This window comes from Microcebus murinus, chromosome 4, assembly GCF_040939455.1.
Source record: "Microcebus murinus isolate Inina chromosome 4, M.murinus_Inina_mat1.0, whole genome shotgun sequence".
In the NCBI taxonomy this organism is placed as follows: Eukaryota; Metazoa; Chordata; class Mammalia; order Primates; family Cheirogaleidae; genus Microcebus; species Microcebus murinus.
In genome coordinates, this window is record NC_134107.1 from 87,502,876 (window position 1) to 87,524,882 (window position 22,007).

The following is a 22,007-nucleotide window of genomic DNA, read 5'->3' on the forward strand; positions in this document are numbered from 1 at the left end:
TTCATGAAAAATTGGTCTTTATGCATGCCTCCTGAATGTAAATGTGGTGTATTTTAGCTGTAGAGCTATTTTAACAGAAAGTGTTAGAGTTAGAAGCAGCTTAGAAGTCAGGATCTCCCTTTGTCAAAGGGAGTGATGGTAGTGGTGAGGTTTGTGCCAAGCCCTGTACTACTAAATTTCTTCTTCAAATGTCTCATTTGTTTTAGAAAAATCTGAGCTGCCTCAAAACCAGCCATTTTAGGAGAAATTGTAGCTTATGTTGAAGCATTGCATAGGTACAACACTGTCTTTAGTAGAGATTGTGTTTTAAAATTAATTTGTGTATGATGATTTAGAACTGGTACCGTGAAAATCTACCAAGTAATTTTGCACAGACTAGCACCAAGGATAATAGAACCAACACAGCCCTATTAGTTATGTGTTCTGATAACAAATTTTTCTCTTTTAACTTGGCACGTATACTTTATAAATCTCATTTGGCATTGATTATTTATGTGAAACTGAAGCTAAGATACCAGATTACACATCAAGAAAGAAACTTGAGGATTTTCATTGACCATTGCTTTTGAAATAAATAACTGGAAACTTGAGCATTGCCTCTCTTTAGTTGATTATTGCTTTTAGCTTTAGATTTTCTTTGTAGTGCTTTTTAATTATGGTATAATGTATGTGCATTCATTGTGTGTTAATATTTATGGGATCTGGAAGGATAAGATAGCAAGAAGTAATAATCCTATATTATAAACAATATCAGATTTAGAATGCTATTTATTCCCTGTAGTCTATTCCCACAGATGTTGGACAATCTTGATAATCTTTTCATTCAAGTCAAAGAGAAGTTTATGTAAACATAGCCTGAATAAATCAGGTGTTAATTCTTGAGTTCAGTAAATATATTATGAAAAATAAGGAGTTGGCTTTCTCTGAGAAGAACTTAGCATTATTTAAAAACCCACAGAGTGATTAATCTGTCAACTTCCAAGATGCTCTTGAATGAAATGCTCCATGCACAGCCCTAGAAGAAATCTTAAGAAACCAGGTTGTGAGAAAGAATGGATTTTGGTGTACATTTAAGATACATGATACCTAATTGCTACCATCATGTGTGTATATATATACATATATATATATTATAACTATTTAGAGCATAAAACAATGGAGAAAATATTCACTGTGTATTAAAAATTACATGAGATATAAAAAAATAAACGCCACTGGATTAGTACACCCAGCTAAAGGGTGTATTTTAAATTGAGAATAGATATGAGATAGTGGATACGTACCCCATAGTCATCCAATCTGACTTTAGTGCTTGGTCAGTATGAAAAGAAAACATGGGATAAATGAATAAGAAAATGTGCCTACATGTGATCAGAAAAAGTAAGGGTACTTTCTGAATCCCAAATAGAACTAAATCTTAGAGTTTAGTTTTTATAATATATTTTATTCACTTTCATTCAATTGATGTATATAATATAGAAGACCTAAGATTTATTCTGAAGATCTTTTCCCTTGCTAGGCTTTAGTTACTAAGGTTATATTTAAGCCATCAGAACATGATTAATTTTGAAAATTTCTAATGAAGGGAATTTTTTAAGTCATCCCATATAAATAAATACTTCCAACTGTTCCAGCCTCACAATCTGTTTCTTGGCCATGGATCTCATTGCATATTTTCCTTCCTCATACAGAAAAGAGGAAAGGAAAATATCTGCCAAGCTCAAACCTCTGTGGGAGAAACTGAGCAATACAGCAGACTTGTCCCTATGTCCTGGCTTTGAAGTAATGGAGGGAAAAAAGGATTTTACTATTGTGATTAGGTAAATAAAGGCTTACAATGAGCAAAAATAACCATAAATTGGATTAAGTCATTCACACTTGATTAACATCTTGGTCCACTGATTCATTTAGTAAGCATTTATTGCTAATAATGCTAGTATTTATACTATTTTTTATTTTCTCTTTATAGCAATTGTAATAAAGTAGGACTTAATATTCCCATTTTACCAAGGAGGACAAGGAAGCTTAGCAAAGTGAAGTAACTTATCCAAAGGCACACAGATATTCGAATGGGAAGACTAAGATTTTAGTATTTTAAAATAAGGATAGAGGATACAGGAGGTAGAGAAGGTGCTGTGGACAAAGCAAAGAAAGTATGACCAAGACCACAAGCACTGATGTTGGATATGGACCGTGTTTAAAGTGAAGTAGAAGATGAGTTGCAAAGATCAAGTTGAGAGTAGTGCTTGGTCACCTTTGCAAGCACAGCATAAAACAACCCAGGAGCATTGTAACATTTCAGCCTGGTTTAAAGTGGACTTCAAAGAGAAGGGAGCATCAGATGAAAAATCTTTTCCCCTTCCAACACATGTCTTGCCTTCTCTTAAAGCCAGAAATCTAGTCCAGTCCCTGCACCTTACAAACAAGAAAGCAGAGATGCAAAGAAGCAAAGTATCTTGTCCCAAGTCACACAGCTCGTAGTGACAAATTGGGACTAGACTCAAAGTGTGTAACTTCCAGACTGCTTTAGTCAGACTTTCCATTCAGCACCAACCAATTCCCACTGCTTTTGAAGGGCAGAAGGTGCAGGAATGTGTAGTTGTTCCAGGATTTTATTAGCATTGCTGGAGGCATTGACTGAGATATAGAAGTTAGGTTTTGAAAAGGAGAAGGTTATGCCTTGTGCATCCAAATACCTCTCTCACTTAGCCATAGTTTTCTCTTTTTTAGGACACATATACACATACGTATGTATGTTTGTATGTGTATGTACATATATAAAAACATACATGATATATACACACACACAAATACAGGTATATCGCTACACACACATATATTTTAAATTATTTCGTTCCCTTCATTAAAACAAACAAAAACTGTTTCCACACTCTTGTTAAAATATGTTAACCTGAATCTTTCTCTAGGCAATTTTCTGTAGGTGACCGCTCCAGAGCCTGCCCGTTGCCCTCAAGCTGCTATCTGAGATCCTCTGGGAACTGGGTCACCCGCATCCCAACTCTCCTGCCCCTGGGCTTACCTCAGCTTCTCAGGGCCAACTCTTTGGCCACTTCACTTTTGTTAAGCTCCTCCTGCAGAGCATGAACAAGACGAATGAAAGCCTTGGGCATTCAAAAAGTATCACTTTGAATTTCCTTCATTCACCTATCAGAATTTTCACTTTTGTTCAGAAGTGAATAAGGCATGCTGCTTTTCTAGGCTGTCCTTGCTGGTCCTGTGAGCTAATCAAGAGTTGGCTTTCCTGTCCAATCTCAGAGGACAGTACTTGCCTCTGCCTCCTAACACCCCAGGCGTTTTTCTTTTGTGGAATTATCACACTGTTTTTCAACCTTTTGTTTTTATTGTCATTTTCCTTATTAGGTTATAAGGTGCTTGTGGACAGGGATGTCATGTCGCTTGCAGTGAAATTAAGTTTTTGACCCATGCTCACTTTTTCTACCTCCATAATCCCCACTCTTTTTTCATTTATATAGTACAGCCAATCTCATTTTGTATTTTTGTTCGGTTCCATGAAGAAGTCAGTAAACTACCTTTCGATTATCATTTTTCGTTTCTCCACCCAATTCATTTCAAGTCTCTTTTCTTCAGTGACTGTGGGTCTTTAACTTTAACACTAATTAATTAATAAATTAATTTATTTACAATACTGAGAATATCCTCTTACCTGGTTGTTTAAGATTTTTGAATTCCATGTATGTAATAAATCTATAATGATAACAGGCCCAGTCCATATCCCCTATAGAAGATTTTTGAGGCCTGTGTAATGGACGATAGAGCATTAATGATACCTTTTGGTGACTTTCCTTCACTTATATATTTATTTAATTTTGGTTGTCTTTAAAATATTTTTATTTACCAGTGAAAGTTTATATTTGAGATTATATTTAAATACTTTTTCAATGTCAAACTATAATGTGTTTGCCACTTCCCCTTACAAATAACACAAAAGAATTATCCAAAGAGCAAAAATCAAATCTGATTTTTAAAAATAAATCTTATAAAATGTATATACATTTAAGCTTCAAATTTTCTATTGAAATAATATCATGAATAAATTAAGAGAAACCTGTGCCTCTTTTTCTTTGAAAGGAAAAAGGATAAGCCATTAATTTATTTATTTTAATTATCCTTCAATCAGCTATTGCTCTCTAAGCCCTCAGACATAAGTCCCCTGGAATGTAAAGACTGCCCTTTGCTATAGCAATAGAATTTGGAATAATATCGACCTGTGATAGATATATACCCACCAATCCCCTTAATTTTTCCTTTTCGGAAGGCAGTGTGATCTCTTCAGCAAAAGAATGGTGGAAAAGACCATGGGGCCCCACGCTGCCTGGGCACAGGGGTGCTCCCCTCTCTGTGGGGGGAAATACTCTTGTTTTTCTAGAGGCCTGCAGATGATTGAAAGCTCATTATACAGATAGTCTCATTTACTAGGCTAAAGACCTCTTGATAAGTTAGTTCCAGACTGATTGCCATGCCCCTGAATAGAAACTCCAATGGAGCAACTGCATGAAATGCTGGAAACATTGAGGAACTTGCTCTTCTTTACGGCCATTTAGATGAAAAGTATTTCATTTGGGAAACTGTGGTTTGAACCAAGAACGATGATGACTTCTGTACGTATCTTTCCTCACCAATGGTGTACCTCTTATTTATTACAGGATTTCTTCAAGCAAGAATTAAGTTTCATTAGCACATTCATTGAAACTGTTCAAAATAAGCCACTTTTATTGTTCTAAAAGAAGACACCAGAGTCACAAATTTAAGATGATGGAGTAGTGTGGCTCTACAGGTACCCACACCCCCCTCTCCCGCAGGCAAGGGGCCACAGGGTTCTAGGTGCATCTCCGAGGCCTCATTCCTGCCCAATGGATTCCTCTAACAAAGCGTCGCAAGACAGGAGCTCGCTTTTATTTGGTAGCTGAGATATGATCCATTTTGAATAATTTACATTGGGTGGCTATTCTGGTTCAAGCAAGAGAATGAATGTTAAATAATAAACGTGGTCATAATTGCTTTATGGAAGAACGCTGCTGTGAACTCAGCCATAAACATCACTCCACAGCATATTAATAAATAGCTGTAACAGAAAATACTGGAAATGGAACACGTGTAGTAGCTCTTATTATTGAATCAGATTCTCCCAGTGCTTAAGCGAAGCATTCATCTTAGAAAGCTACAGTAATTGTTTTTTTTTTTGGAACACTATCAAAAAGCTGTGATTAAAAAAACAGAAACATACCCAAAAAACTGCTGCCTATGCATGTAGTTATTAAAAAGAGGAGGTAGTGATCAGTATTTTCTCCTTCTAGTCTTGAAGATTTCATTGCTTTTCCTACACAATCTAACATCTCTTGAGTAATGAGTTGAGACTCTTCCATCAGAACAAAGAAAACTAAGTCTAGTGTTAGGGAGAAGAAAAGCAAATATTGTCCCAATTAAAACTAAGCTTATTGATTTGCTGATTCAGGCTGGGGGCGTGGGGGAAGGGAGCAGAGGGTACAAATCCCTTGAGCATAGGGTTCAGATGGTGGATAGGGTGTGGCATGGGAGGATGGGATTAGAAAAAGCAAATGGGATCTGTCTCACAGGTACATTTGAAATGCATTCAGAAATATAAGGACATAAGACAAAAGAAACGAAAAGGAGGAAAAGATACAATGAATCCAAAAGTCCTTAAACTCAAATAAGAAACAGAGATACCGTTTCATCCTGCCTTCCCTCTTCCCTTCCTTCCTAAACCAACCACTGGTTAGCTCAAGAGCATTTACAGATCTGTTTCTTAATTTCTTCCCTTTCAGGGTATACATGCCACACCAATTTAACATTCTCTCAAAATATTTAATCCTTTTATTGTTCTGCTTTTGATCCTTGGAAGTTTTTTCCCTAAACTTCGTGATTTAGGGACTTAAATAGGTTGAAATAATTTAAGAAGTGATCACCTGGCAGTTATCTGATGGTGAAGAGCCATCCCAAGTTGCTCATGTGGAGTTTTGCTGATCTGGTTCTTTCATGAGGAAGCAAGTTGGATGTTGCTTCTGTCATTAAAATGGGGCTTCCAAAGTAAGGGGTATTATTCCAGGTGTTTCCATCTCCGACCATGCCTTGCCTGGACCAGGTTTATGACCTAAACACAAAATAAATTACATCTCTCAAAACATTGTTTGATTTGATGATCTGGATTGAAAAATGATAGTATCCAGCATAGCAAGCTAGACTATTTAATGAAATATTTGTGGGCATATTGGCCCATTAGAAAAATAAGGAAAAAATTTAAAATATATCTTGGATTAAAATATTATAAATATACCTTGGATAATAATAGCATTATCAGTTTCTATTGGCCTATTGTGAAAGGGTAAGCAGTATATCGATGTCATTTCATAATTGAAATAGGCGTTCCTCTTTCCTGATTTGTGATATTGTTCATATGATTATGTGAGGGGGATGTGATACACTTCACAGAATGGTGAGCCCTAAGAAGCCATGCTTCATCCTTAACCCTGCTGTGGATTCTACTGGGTTTCATGCCTTTGACAGTGTGAGCATCCTCAGGGGAGTTAAAAAAAAAAAAGATAAAAGATAAAAGCAAACAGAATGTGATGTCTTTTCTTTCCTTTTATGTAAGTTTGTCTTGATGCAAAACAGTAACACAGGCATTTTTCTCATAAGCATAGAGGCCGGTGGGAGAAATTACAGTTGGGCTGTAGGTCACTCTACTGGTGGACACTTTCCTGCCACCCAGGATGACACTTCTAGGTCTCAAGCCACATTATTGTATAGTCCTGATAGGTCACAGGGAAAATGTTCTGTAGCTTAATTGAAGCTATAGTATGATTGGTGCCTTGTAACTTAAGTAGGGAGAACACAAAGATACTCTATAAACAATCATCAGAAACTTCTGCTCCAGGAAGACTTAGTACTACAGGAACCGGACTATCATGAGTTTTCACCTGTGCTAGAGTTCTCATGCAGACTCAAAAGGTGGCTTCACTGAAGGTGTGAGCCCACACGTGAGGCCCACTTCACTGAAAATTACACATGAAATAAATATCATGGAGAGCTTTTAGCCTTGCCTTAATAATTGGAATAATGCCTCCCAGAAACTAATATCATTACCACTTGGCTGGGGACCAGTTAACAAAGATATTGCTCAATTGTTTTCTCTGGCATAGCTATTCAGTATTTGGAAAATGAAAAACTTTCCAAGAGAGCAAGTTGAGGTTTTATAAATCTTCTCACTTGTCTAATTAAAATGTTCCACTAAATTTATTTTTAGGATTATTTTTCTTTTGGAAGCTGTTAACCTAAATCCTAACAGATCTTAGAACATATTTGACTAGAACAGTTGAATGTTAAGCTTTACAATATATAATAGTAAATCCATTTTTTGTCTTTCAGCACAATCTGGTTGATTTTATACTGACTACAAATAGAAATTTTATATGCACATTTGTAATGGCTTTTGGTGATCACTTTAAACATTTTAATTTTTGTTATAACTTTCATTTTTTCTTATATAAAATATATATTTATTATAGAAAAATATACTTAATCAAAAAATAAAATAAAAATTTTAATAATTTTATTACACAGTGATACCACTGTTAACATTTTTGTTGTGTATCCTGCTTTATAGATTACTATTAAAATTTTTTGTTTTATTTTTTAAAGGAAAAGTAGATAATTCCATACATATTCCTTTCTAACTTTTTTTACTTGTTAAACATATCCTGGACATTTTCATGTTATGAGATATCCTAGGACATCTAGGATATTTTATTGCTTGCAAAGTATTCCATTGTGTTATCTCAATATAGCAGCTTGGTTGTTTGTACTGTTTCTTTTCATTTCCTTTGTATTTATTATAAGATATAGACCCCATGCCTTTATACAAGTCAGCCTGTTAGAATTTTCATTTTTAACACAAGGCTGTTATGGATTTTCATTTTTAACACAAGGCTGTTATGTTATCTGGTTCTAAGATATGGAACCAGAGCAATTTGAGCAAAGGAACACAGCCAAGGTGTTGGTTCATTTTCAGGGATGGATCACATTGTTGAGGCTATTATTAATTAACTACTATGATTTATCTGAATAATCATAGATCACCTTATTTTAGAGCTGGAAAGAATTAGTGAACTTTTGAGAATAAAAAAAACTCATCTTTTGGACATTGCACTAATAGGCCAGGCATGGTAGCTCACACCTGTAATCCTAGCACTTTGGGAGGCTGAGGCAGGAGGATCACTTAAGGACGGGAGTTCAAGACCAGCCTAGGCAACGTAGTGAGACCTCATCTCTACAAAAAAATAGAAAAATCAGCCAGTTGTGGTGGCGTGTGCTGAATAGTCCCAACTAATAAGATAACTGAGACAGAGGGATCACTTGAGCTCAGGAGTTTGAGGTTGCAACGAACTATCATGATTTCACTGCACTCTAGCCTAGGCAATAGAGCAAGATTTTGTCTTAGAAAAAAAAAAAAGGAAAGAAAAGAAAAAGAAAGAAATTACCCTAATAGGAGGTAATATAAATAATTCTGCCTTCAGGAATGCACAGTATGAAGAGAAGGTAGGTTGATTATGTAAGTTCCTGGATAAGGTCCTCTTTACCTCTAAAGCTTGAGTCATTATGAGATTCTGAACAGTGCCATGAAGCAGTAGGCACTCATATTTCAAACATTCAAAGTCATCATAAAAGACAGATTTACATGTGCCAGAGATATGTGAATAAGCACATGACTGGTGACAATATACTTCATAGTTCGTTGCCATATTATTGGAGTGAGGTAGGGCGTGCAGTAAGGAAAACTTTCTTTAGCAATAGCCAAAAACAAACTTCTCAAGAGGTAGAGTTTTTGAAAAATTTAAATTACAGAAGGTTGTTACCTATAAGAGATTCAAAGGTCAGCAGTGCTTGTTCAGTGAATTGATGAGGCAAGTGCAAGGAGTGTTAGGATTGGTCAGCAGAAGAGGCAGGAGGCCACACAAGCAAGTCCTCAAGGAGGACAACAGTGTCCAAGGGCTGGAAGTGAACTAGGGCAAGCTGCCAGGCTGTTTATGGAGACCAGAGGAGAGCACACTCTTCCCCCATGTCTAAGGGAAAGATAACTCCTAAAATACTAGCAGTGTTAAAGGACTGTGTGTTTCAAGGTGCTGATTTATTTCCAAAATGTTCTTAGGCCAAGGTGGGAAAATAAAGGATTTCAATGCTTCACCCTCACTTTGTTGGTAATATAAATAATTCTGAGGTAATATAAATCTATCAAATTTACTAGAATATGGCATTCTGGAGTTGCTTTGACATCATAGTAAATTGAACTCCTGCAAATAAGTAATATGGGATTAGAAACACACGTTTGCAAATCCAGAAGTCTAATGGCTAATTTTCTTCTGGGCTTCTTTCCTTGCTGGTGGTGGCTGCTCTCTCTTCTCTTCCAGAGTTCTATTGGAAGGGTGCTGTCTTTTGTTTTTCACAGAATGTTGATCCAGGTCTGCCTGTATTTTTACTGTAAATTTTTGTGGCGCTGCCTGAAATTTGTAATGCGGAAGCTCACTGGAAGATGTGAACTGCAGCGGATCTGTTACAACACCAAGCCTGGAGCTTCTAGAACCATGAAAATCGGTAAGCATGAAACCAAGACATAAGTAAAATAGGGTTGGGATTAAGGATGCAATGTTATATTTCAGTGTGGTGATTGTAAACAATTTCTAAAGAATAACTGTTTTTGTTACTGCTTTAACAGAAACGTCACTAAAGGATTCCAAAAGTAAGGTAAGTAAAATTATTTCTTTATTTTTCAGCAACTTTTCATTTGGAGGCTTACCTCTTCTATAAAAAGTAAAAATTTTAAGAAAAATATACCATTGGCTATGAAAACAAATGTAAACTTTCATCTGAAAAAATCATTTGCCCATTACAAATTACTGTACCTTTTACACGAGAACAGCTACTATGTGTGAATTTCTAGGCAGATTTGTGAAGTGCTTATTACTTTATTCTCAAATTAACCCTCTTTTATACATCTTCCAATCATAAAGTAAATATTCCTTGAAATAGAAATGGTATTAACTCTCCAGTATTTCCTCTATATCCAAATCATTTAACATTATACTCAAGAGCTTCCAGTAAAATCGAAGAAGCCACTATGCTAGCTTTCATAGTACAGAGAAAACCTGTTTTCTTTTTCAAGATTTTTTGTTTTTTAGAGACAGAGTCTCACTCTATCACCCAGGCAGCTTGGAGTGCAGTGGAGTGATCATAGCTCACTCCTGCCTCAGCCTCCCAAGTAACTAAGACTATAGGTACACGCCACCACACTGGGCTAATCTTTTCCCCTTTTTTGTGGGGATGGAGGAGAGGAGATCTCACTATGTTGCCCAGGACGGTCTCAAACTCTTGACCTCCAACAGTCCTCCCACCTCAGCCTCCCAAAGTGCTGAGATTACAGGCATAAGCCACCACTCCCGGTCAAGATTCTTAATAATTTTATCTTATTGTTTAATTTTGGCATCCTTATAACTATCTCCCCCATGTGCTTCACTCTTTAATCAAAAACATAATGCCCATTAACAATGGAAACTATGTCAGCTGAGGAAAGATACCACATTTCAATCTAAGTATCTTGAAACAGATGAAAATTATAAAAACAAAACCCCCCAAATTTTATGCATTTTCCTAATAAAGGTAATCAGGAAAATTGCACTACCCCAATCAGGAAATCACACTCCAATTGTAAAAACATCAAATTTGTTGAAATTCAAGTATAGTAAGTCAATTTTTGCTTTTAGCTTATATCTTCATATAGAAGCTTAAATAAATACTTAAAGCCTCTGTCACAGCACAGATCAAGCCCCTGGTGTTAATGAAAAGGGAACTGATCGAAACATGTTTTTCAGCTGTTGCAGACTTCAGTGAGTGTTCACTTTGATGCTATTGAAAAAACTATAGAAGACATCATGGAACTGAAAAAAATTAACCCCGACATAAATCCACAGTAAGAATATGTTTCTTATGTCAGAAATATAGAACACAAGTCACATGGCCACACATTTAGTGTTTCTCTCTCTCCCTCTTCTCCTTCCCTCCTTCCCTAAAATAATCATATGCAATGTTTTGACTTTCAGATGGATAATAAAGAAAAAAGGTGCCTTTTTCGTGTTTGTAAATGACAGCAACTGTATGCTTCTTTTGTGGTTTATGCTTGTGCTTCTGAGATGCAATGAATGTCAGAAATGTGATGGGTGCCCCATTAGTGAAAGATGAGATAAAGCAAGCCCATTCATCACCGATCACTCTGTTCAATGCCTATGTTTTACATTAGCAGTAAATGTTCAAATTGTAAATGTGCCTGAGCTGATACCGCTCCATCTAGAATAGTCCTTCAGTTCCTTCATGAATATTCCTTCATGACAGGCTGATAATCTTGGAGACAGTTCCTACCTGCTTGTCAAGAAGACAGACGTGTGGGAGGGAGAGATGGTTTTTACATGAAGGCTTTAGAACTTTATAATTTATTCCTTTCATCTTGGAAGTATTAAAATGCATTTGGCAATGTACGTGACATTTAAAATTAGCTTTATATTTTCCACGGGGTGCAGCAATTTTTCAGTAAAATTTCGGGCTAAGGATATTAGGTAGAATAAATTCCAAAGGCAGATATATTTAGAGACAGTTTCAGGTTGATAACAATCAAACTGTCTTTTAGATGTTCATACCTGATAACTTCAGATGTTACCGCTGAGAAAGGATTTTAATTACCAAAGACAGGGGCTGCAATTGAAGAGAATTTCAGAGCACACTTCACATAAGTTTATCTCTTGGAGGGATTTTAAGTACTAGCTATCCAGGGGATCATTACAGAAAAACTCCATTTTCATCTGGTCTCAATACCATTCTTCTGCAGCCACTTTAGCTAATTAGCTGCCTTTCCCTTATTCAGCCGTTAAAATTTGATTCACTTATGGAGTAAATGTCTTTTTGAAACCTGACATATATTTTATTACTCTGGGAAGGTGATAAGAAGGCAGTTCATTATAAATTTGGTTGCACCAAAAATTTAAGACTATAACTGAGCATGAGGGATATATTAGTTTTATAATCATATTTAGAGATTGGATTAGATTAAATAGCAAATCTTTTCTATGTCTGTTCTATGAAAGTTATATAAGTTGCATTCAAAAGCATTTCTTTCTCATCCATTCTTTTGATATCATTTGGAAAAAAGAGAAAAACCCTTATAGGTACCCGTTGGGCCTCCCTAATCTGAAAATCCAAAGTCCAAAATCTGAAATGCCTCAAGTGGAAAATTCCACACCTGGCTTCATGTGATAGGTTGCATCTATTATTAAAAACATTGTATAAAATTACCTTCAAGCTATGTGTTTAAGGCATATATGAAAGTGAAATGAATTTTGTATTTAAACTTGGGTCCCATCCCCAAGATATCTCATTACCTATGTGCAAATATTCCGAAGTCCAAAACACTTCTGGTCCCAAGAATTTTAGATACGGGATACTCAATCTGTAGTGTTTTTTGTTTCATTTTGTTTTGTTTTCCATCTCAGTGTGGATTCTAGTGCCTTTTCTTCCAGACTGACATTGACAAAATCTGATATATATAAAAAAAAAAAGTTAAAATGCTTTTCTGCCAAAACATGGAAATAGGAGGTTAGGGATGGAGGAAACATTTTATAACTTACTAAACTTTTACTACTATTAACCTCACTTTGTTTTCATTACATTTATTAAAGTGCTGCTTGTGGGGATACTAAAACTTACTATGGAAAAAAATTTAATTGGCTTTCCTTGTTCCTGCCTCTTTTATTTCTTCCATTCTCTCCTTTCCCTGGAAATTAACTCTCTTCTCAGTCCTGCATTGATTTTCTGGGTGACCAGTGCCACTGTGCCCTTTTCCTTATTTAAATATCTGATTTATTTTCTGGTGATATGATAATAAGTAATATAAAGGCTATTTAATTGAACAGACAATTTTATTAAAGATTAGTATTCCTAGGTTGTCTGACACTCTATGTTTGGAGTAGGAATACAATCCTAAGACCCATAGCCCTCAACTTTAGATTTAACTTCTGTGCATCTCATTTACCCCCCCAAAATAAGATGATGTCACTGTTGTTGTAATTATAACCAGCACCACTACAACAAAAATGTTCAAAGTCAGCGAGTGAACTAGGAACAGTTCATATGGGACAGTATCATATGAAATTGCCAATGTTGGATCATTTTTGAACCATAGAAAAATACATGTCTATAAATAAATAAATAAAGCCAGAATAAATAAACATGAAGTACTACCTTTAGATTTATTAATAATATATAGTTTATATGGAAAAAGGATCTTGTGATTAGTCACTGTTTAATAAACTTGTAATGTTATTCAACTTCTTAAAAAGATTCTATCTTACCTTATAGGTTGTAGGAAAGAAAAACAGTCTCTGGTCACAGGAAGTAATGATTCTCTGTGTGTTATGATTGCCAGAATATTTTCTGTCCTAGTGATGTATTTTAAAGGGACTGTTAATCAAACAACGTACATTCAGAGCAGGCTGAGCAAGATTGTGAAGCATGTCCCACGAGAGAGAATTGAAGGAATTGGGAATTTTTTTAACCCTAGAGATGAGACCAGAAGAAAGAATCACTATCTTAAAATAAGTAGGCATTGCTGGGGGAAGGTGGAAATAAATTTGCTTAGAGGACAGAATTTGAACCACTTGGTAATAAGAAAAGCAGATTTTCTTTCAGCATAAGAAAAAGTGTTCAGACAACTAGACTGATTGGAATGTAGTGGGAAATCTTACAAAGTTGTTTCTCTTGAAACAACTGTCAGGGGTACTCCCACAAGTAGAGATATTTTTGTTGTTGTTATTTTGTTTCATTTCATTTTATTTTGGAAATTTTGTTCCCTTGAAGCCCCTGAGGACTATTTTTCTCTCCTTCTCAGAATCTCTAGAGTGATTCTGATATGCCCATTTTGGGGGCGGGGGGTGGCTAAATGATCCTTAAGAACCCATTGTCACCTATATTTTCTACGTCTTGCTTTCAAGTCACCTGCATACAGAGATATCTTGTTTTGTAAGCCACACTGTTGCAATTTACCTTAAGAAAAAGCCAGGATTCAAGATAAATTTTAGCCAGGTTGTACACCTGTCCATGTGTGGTTTCAGAAGAATCAGGCCGCTATCAAATAGATCACATTTGAGCAATTTCCTAAATATATTAATACGAAAAGTTCTGTCGTGCATACATCAGGTGAACAAATGTCAGAAGTCCATGTTTTGGTTCTCCTCACGTGTGTTTCTTCTCATTTCAAACACCTTAGGCTGGGCATCTCTCTGCAGGCTTGCCTTCTGCAGATCGTCGGGTACAGAAACCTTATTGCCGATGTGGAAAAACTGCGCAGAGAGCCCTACGATTCTGATAATCCGCAGCATGAAGAAATGCTTCTGAAGGTTAGTCCTTGAAATTACTTCAGTCCTTCACTTAAGTCAGCTAACATTCGCCCAAGCACCTGCCATGTGCCAGGCACTGCTCTGGACATTGGGAGGACAAAGATGAATCAGACACAGGCACGGGACATGGTTGATAAGGCCGAGTTTTCTTGCTGATTGGGATGTTGGAGGTAAATTTTTCATCAGAAAATTCACATGAAAAAGTTAAGTTTTGAAGGTAGTTTTCTTTTAGAATCTGAGAAAGCAGCAGAGGTGATCTCTGAGGGCTCTCCCATTTGGCCCAAGTTTAAATTGTTTCACATGTGTTGAAAGCCACTAGGAGAAAGAGCATTTGTCAAAGAGTGACCTGGGATTTTCATTTATGACTTTTAATACACATCAAAGAAGATAAAGTTGATTTCTGCTTCACCAATAGCCCTCTTGGGAAATTACCCAAGATCTTCATGCTGATTATTTATTCATGTAACTTGGAGTGTGTTAGAAGAGGAGGTAAAGGATTATATTTGGCATATTAGAGCTGTTGGAAAAATAATGTGAAGTTATAAATACTTCTGGCTGTCAAAGCCAAATCTTAAAAATCTTATAGGATCTGATGGTGTATTATAAAACATCAATATAACCTTTGCTCAAAACACTAAATTATGAGTTGAAGTAACTAAGACCAAAAAAAAAAAAAAAAATTAAGACCAACCTTTAGAACTACATATTTATCTGAAATGTTTTACAAATTCAATTCTGAAAATAGATGCTTTTTAGAATTAAGAATGCTTCCTTACCCTTTCCTGGAATTCAAAAAGGCAGTAACAAAATTGGAAGAAAAAATTTGTTTAGCTGCCTTAATTTTATTTTAGTGAAAAATATCAACAGAGACATAATTTAAAAAATGCATCCTATTGTGTTTTTGTGTTAAGGAATATATGTTTTTGTCTATGTAAGTATTTAAGTGGATGACTCATTTGTCTCTGCTAATTAGTGCTGGGTCTGATGTGAATCATTAAAAATTAAAGAAGCCTCATTCTTGGCAATAGTTTTTCTTCTTCCCTCTCTCCCCTGCTGAATTTTAGCTAACCTACTGGCTGAGTTTCATCTCCTCTTGTTACCTTTTTTTGTCTTGACCATTTTCTGATGGAGGTAGTGAATTCAACAAAATGACCTACTGATGGGCAATAAGAAGTGAATGAAACAAAGAAGAGGCCCAGGGGTAGTGGCTCACACTGTAATCCCAGCTACTTGGGTGGCCAGAGCAGGAGGATCACTTGAAGCCAGGGTTTGAAACCAGCCTGGACAACATAGAGAGACCTCATTGCTACAAAAATTTGGTGTCACACACCTATAGTGTCAGCTACTTGGGATCACTTGAGCCCAGGGAAATCACTTGAACTCAGGAGTTGGAGGCTGTAGTAAGCTATGATCATACCACTGTACTCCAGCCTGAACAACAGAGTGAGACCTCATCTCTAAAAAAAAAAAAAAAAAAGAAGTGGTATAATTAATAGACTGATCAGAAGCACCTGAATAATTCATTAGACTAGCTGAGGTGCCACCAGAATCAATGACATACAAGTGCCTGGCTGTTATGTATGTGCAGTGGCACATAATAGGTTTTCATTAAATATGGGGAAATGCATGAATGTAGTTCACTAGCTACATGTCAAGAACTTTTATGATATGACTTTTATCTGTGGTTATGGTTTGATTATGTATGTTTTATCATTTTGATTGTCACAGCTATATGAGGTAGACAAGGTAATGATTGTTGTCTTTATTTTAGAGGTGAGAAAGGTACAAATATTTTAGCTCAGGCTCTGATTCACACCTCTAGTAAATTATAAAGCCAGGACTGTCCACTACTAAGTTAGGCACTTTGAGAAAAGGCATCTTTTCTGCCCTCCAGTGGCTTGCAATCTAATTGGGACACATTCTGCATCCACAAAAATCACTAAGTATGCAAGTATGATAATAAAATCAATAATAGTAAAACATTCGTTGAGTGTTTATTATGTCCCAATGTGTTTATTATGTCCCAATCATTACAGTAAGTGTTTTACAGAATTATTTCATTTAATTGCCACCATACATACCCTTATATGATATACTGGTATTATCCTCCCCCATTTTTTTGAGATAGGGTCTTGCTTTGTTGCCCATCATCATAGCTCACTGCAACCTCCAACTCCTGGGCTCAAGTGATCCTCCTGCCTCAGCCTCCTGAGTATCTGGGACTATAGGCATGTGCCACCACACCCAGCTAATTTTTCTGTTTTTAGTAGAGATGGAGTCTTGCTCTTGCTCAGGCTGGTATCAAATTCCTGACCTCAAGTGATCCTGATCCTCTTGCCTTGGCCTCCCATAGTGCTAGGATTACAGGCATAAGCCAGTGTTCCCTGCCAGAAAGGACTCTTAACCACTGCACTATGTCTTGAGAGAGAAACCATATCTTGCTCACATGTGTATTTCCAGGGCTGACCCATGGTTTGTGTTTAACTGCCTGAGCTTAGACTTCATCTTTAAAATGGGTAATAATACTCTGTAAATGAAGTTACTTATTTCACAAAATTGTTTAGAGCAAGAGTCAGCAAGCTAAGACCTATGAGCCAAATTTGGCCTGCCACTCACTTTTTTACAAGTAATATTTGACTGTAACACAGCCATACACATTCATTTATGTACACTCAATGACTCCTATCCTTCTACAAAGGCAAAGTTAAGCAGTTACAGCTGAGACCATATGGCTCACAAGGCCTAAATATTTATCAGCTGGTCCTTTACAAAGTGCACTGACCCTTGGTTTATAAACTCAGTTAATCTACAGTATTGCCACGTTAAGTGCTTTGCTCTGTAAGTGTAGAAGAGCATTATCAGTGAGAGTCCTAAAGTATAAAACAAATATGGATCTTATGATTATTTGAACATAGGCTGGGATGAAATTGAATAATATTACTATATTCATATTGTACTATCCATATGAATTATTCCAAACAGACATTTCTATTAAAAGTATTTTGACCAAATTAATAATGAAGGCCAAATTTTAAGTGGATTCATGCGCTTCATTGAAAACATAACTCAGAATTAAAAGGCCCCCTCCTGACGGGAAGAGAGAGTGTTTTGGTCTCCATGGTAAGCTGCTTTCCTTGAACTCTCCGGCTTGAGAGTGGATGAATGGCTTTGCCCTTTCTGTCCTGCAGCAGGCCTAAGACAAGGTGGAGGTTACTCAAATAAACCTGCATAAAGACTCAGTTCTGAGAGAAGAGAGTTCAGCAAGAGAGAACAGACCACGATGGCTGCTAGTCTGACTCAGAGTGCAGCCTCCACATCTGAAGCTTGTCCACTGCCACAAGAATCACTCTTCCTAGCCCCTGCTCTCCTGTGCTTGGCAGGTGGCTCTGTAGTAACTTCTCCCAGTAGCACAGTCTTAGGTGACTGGATTCCTCAAAGCCCCCACCAGAGGCCCACACCTTAGCTCAGACTTAAAGTCGGCTTCCCAGTGCAAGAAATGACCTCACCCCTCAGAGCACCCTGCCTTATTTTTTCAAGGAAGAGCCTACCAGAAAAGAGTCAAAATAGCTCAAGGTGGTCCCCCCTCCACACATAGGAAATATACACGTAATTGTACTGCATAAAAGTATTTTAGCATAATGGGCTTCCATCTTCCAAAATAGGTTTAACCACTTAATTGAGAATACTTTTAGCCATTTAGTCTAGTCTGTTATGATCCATGAAATTTCTTTCAAAGCACTTTATTGTTCAAACTTTTTACTCTCCCAAACTAAGCATTCACCTAATGGTAAGGTTCAGAACCTACAATGAAATGCCTACTTTTGCCATTTTGCCCTACTCCCTTGATGAAACCAGATAATTTTTAATTGTGCAGGGACCTGAGATTACTTCAGATTATTATTCAAATGGATGTGATGAGCTTTACATTTTGTTTCCTTTCTTTCCCTCCATGGTGGCAATAACCAAGTCAGTTCCTAAAGGATTTTTTTTAAAAAAGCTCTTTTCTTGATGATGATTGCTTGGTCTCTCATAATCTCGTCTCTTCTAATAAATGCAGACATTTTCTGTTTTGATGAATGCAGAGCCCTGACACATTCTTGTATGGATTACATAAAAAGAGATTTTATATGCCCATGTTTTATATTTTGCTTTCAAGCATGATAGATTTACTTTCTTTCCTCTGAAGCTTTTCTCTCTCTCTTTAGGTAAATTGAATTTACTTATAGTGGCACTAACATAACATATTGTATATTGTGAATAAGAAGTAATTTTAGATTAGTGTCTAAAATAACATTAGTAAAATTATTTATATCTTTTTATTCGTTAATGTTTTCTGTCATTGAACATTATGTTTCATACTACATCAGATACATGACAACTCAATATAAAGCAAGATATTTGAATGTTTAAGCTTTAAAATCCATGTAAAATAGAATAGAATAAGCAGTTCAGAAATTGCATTATTTATGAAATAGTAATAAGTATAATAACGTTAACAATAATAAGGAAATTTTACATTTGTATTTATACTCTGTCTATAAAGAAGATATAATGTCCAATATTAATAGTCTAAAAGTAAATTTGTTCTCCTGCCCAACTCTGTCAGAATTAAGTTTGAGCAGTACATATTTATACAACTGTGGGTCTCAATCTCTCTCTCTGTGCTGAATCTTTCTACAGAAAACTTAGGAGAATAGAACTAGTTTATTAAGCAGTCAGGAGCATAAAGTTTAGATTTATTTCTATTTGTCCATTAATATATAAATGATTTTAACTGAAATTCTTTTAGGTAACTCTTAAAGATGATAATATATTTTGAAGTTTATTCCTGAACATGATTGACATTTCTTTCTCCACCTCCATGATGATGGTTACTCTTACTCCTGTCATAGGCAAGACCTAAGAAATGGAACCCAAGTCAGTCCACTTTTCTTTTTGTTAACAATGATGCTAGAAGTTTTGATAAAACACTAGAAAAGCATTTTTTGAGGATTTGAATAATGGGTGGGCTCAAAATTTTTCCTGTTCTCCCCTTCCCTCTATACTCTTAAATATTTTAAAAAGCACCAAAGAGCTTTATTTGTGGGAGATTGTCTTTCTACCCATCTATCTATCTCATTTCCAATTAAAAATTAAAACAGAAAGATTTAAAACAGTAAACTATTAAGTACACCTGCCATTGCTTTTAGAGCGAACAGTGACACCATGACATGTCACGCAACCTCCGGAAAAATTCCACTGTGCACTCATGAGAAGATGAGAGTGAAAAGACAAATAACCTCTTACTTTATTATGAAATAGTTTTTTGGGTTTTGGCTATTTTTTTTCCTCTCAGACCATTTGAAAAGCCTTTGGGTACCTCCAGGCAGTCTTCAGACCATACTTTGAGAACTACTGTCAGAGATAATTGAAAGATGATCACATCTTTAATTGTAATGTATTTGCATATATTCAGCTTTGCAAAGCTCCTCCTAATAATGTAGTTTACAAAATCTGAACCAATAGGAAATGGTATTTGTATGCATGTATCAACAAGATAATTTTCTTTTTTGTCTTCAGTTATGGAAATTCTTGAAGCCAGATACTCCACTGGAATCTCGGATTTCTAAGCAGTGGTGTGAAATTGGTTTCCAAGGTGATGATCCTAAAACAGACTTTCGAGGAATGGGGCTTCTGGGACTGTACAATTTGCAGTAAGTAAAATGAAGAATAGCTGAGTGTTAACATGATGTTCCTCATATTGAAATGGCAAAGTTGAGTTATTCATTAGTTTCAAAAGCTACTTCCCAGAGGAACCCAAGAAAGCATTCAAGTCCCCTGAGAGGTAATTCAGGTTCATAAAATTTTAAAAGTTTCTACTACTTTCCTTCTATTTCAGCAGACTTCATGGATTTTTCAAAGCAAATCTCAAATACATTTTAAAAAAATTTTATTATGAAAAATTTCAAACATATACAAAAACAGAGGGAAGATTGTAAAGAACCTCCTTATATTGATCACCCAGATTCAATAATAGTCAAGGTTTTCAAATTCTTGCAACATTATTTTTTTAGCAGAAGAGTGTTAATTAAAATCCTACACTTTCACGTCACCCCTCATATTTCAATACGTAGTTCTACAAAAATCAATATTATTTACATTAATCACAATGCCACTTTCACACCTAACAAAATTAACAGTGATTCCTTAGTGTCATCTACATCCCGCCCATATCCAAATTTCCCAGTTCTCTCAAAAATGTCTTTTTATAGCTGTTTTGTTCTAATGCAGTTCCCTATAAGATCTACGTATTGCACTTAGATAATATGTCCCTCAGGTCTTTTATAATTGGAGTAGTCTCTACCCCTCTGTCTCTCGCCACCTGGTGTCATTAACTTGTAGACAATTCCAGGTCAGTTGTCCTGTAAAATGTCCCATGGTCTGGATTTGTCTGTTTGCCCTTGTACCCATTTCCTGTATTTCCTGGAAGATTAGAGGTTTTGGAAAGGCTTGATGGAATTCAATGTGACATCACAGCGGGAGGTCTACCATGTCCTGCCACTCTCAGCTCTGTGCTAAGATGGATCAGAAGGACCACAGCCTGATGGCTCCACTGTAAGGTCCCCCACCAGCCTTTCCTCCTTCCATGATCTTGACTGAACCAATTAATTGTTCAAAAAGTGCTTTTCTAACTCTGTTATTCTTCTCATAATTGTTGCCTGGAATTCTGTAAAGACTAAGTTTCCTTTATCAACCAACTATTGTTATTTGTTTCTCTAAAATGCAAGCAAGACAAATGCTCAATTTTTCTATTTGGTTGCCAGTTCACAGGGTAAGGAGTTGGTGCCCTAGTTCCCTTGTTAGTGATCAAAAAATATATTTTGCTTTATCTATTTTTAAATACTGTTTAACACCTGCATTTTATATGCTCATTGTGATTCAACTAATTGTGCTCATTATTTTTTTCATGCTTAAATTCAGCCATTTATAGTCATTATTTTTTGAGCCGAAAGGAATCCTGTCCCAGCTATGTCCTTTGACACCACCCTATTAGTGAAGATAGTGATGTATTTTTAAAAGAAATTAAGTCTTACTCAGTCATTTTTGGTGACACCCAATTCCCCACCCCCATCTTCCCTTTATTTTAAATTTAAGAAGTTTAATAATTACCCATTCTTTTATAGAATGTTTTAAGTGCTACATTATCTTGTAATGTGAATGAATAGAAAGTAAATCTTAATGACAAAGATAGTGTTAAAATAAGTGAATAAATGTCACTGTTTTAAATAACTGGAACTGGGACAATTGGCCTCCCATTTAGGAAAAAAAGAATTAAATCTCTGCCTCATCTCAGTTCACAAGTTGAAAGTCAAAAACTTTCCAACTTTTAGGAGAAAATCTTTAAGATATCAGAGTAAGAAGGGATCTCTTAAAGATACAAGTAGAAAAAGCATCAACTGAAAAAGAAGAATCAATAAATTTCTCACATTAAAGTTGAACACCGTGTAAGATAAGCCACCCTAAACAAAGTGAAAC

General features: G+C 36.0%; 1 protein-coding gene across 3 annotated transcripts in view; it reads left to right on the forward strand.

The window, feature by feature from the left end:
* Positions 1-22,007, forward strand: part of ELMOD1 (ELMO domain containing 1) — a 62,116-nt gene that overhangs the window by 26,004 nt on the left and 14,105 nt on the right. For 2 of the 3 annotated variants that reach the window (XM_012773718.3, XM_012773719.3), the window contains exons 3-7: positions 9,503-9,648; positions 9,770-9,798; positions 10,923-11,020; positions 14,363-14,492; positions 20,052-20,185. In XM_012773718.3, the coding sequence (XP_012629172.2) occupies positions 9,503-9,648; positions 9,770-9,798; positions 10,923-11,020; positions 14,363-14,492; positions 20,052-20,185 (537 nt within the window). Of the gene's footprint in view, positions 1-9,464; positions 9,649-9,769; positions 9,799-10,922; positions 11,021-14,362; positions 14,493-20,051; positions 20,186-22,007 lie in introns of all 3 variants that reach the window. The other variant, XM_076002478.1, reaches the window with a different exon arrangement.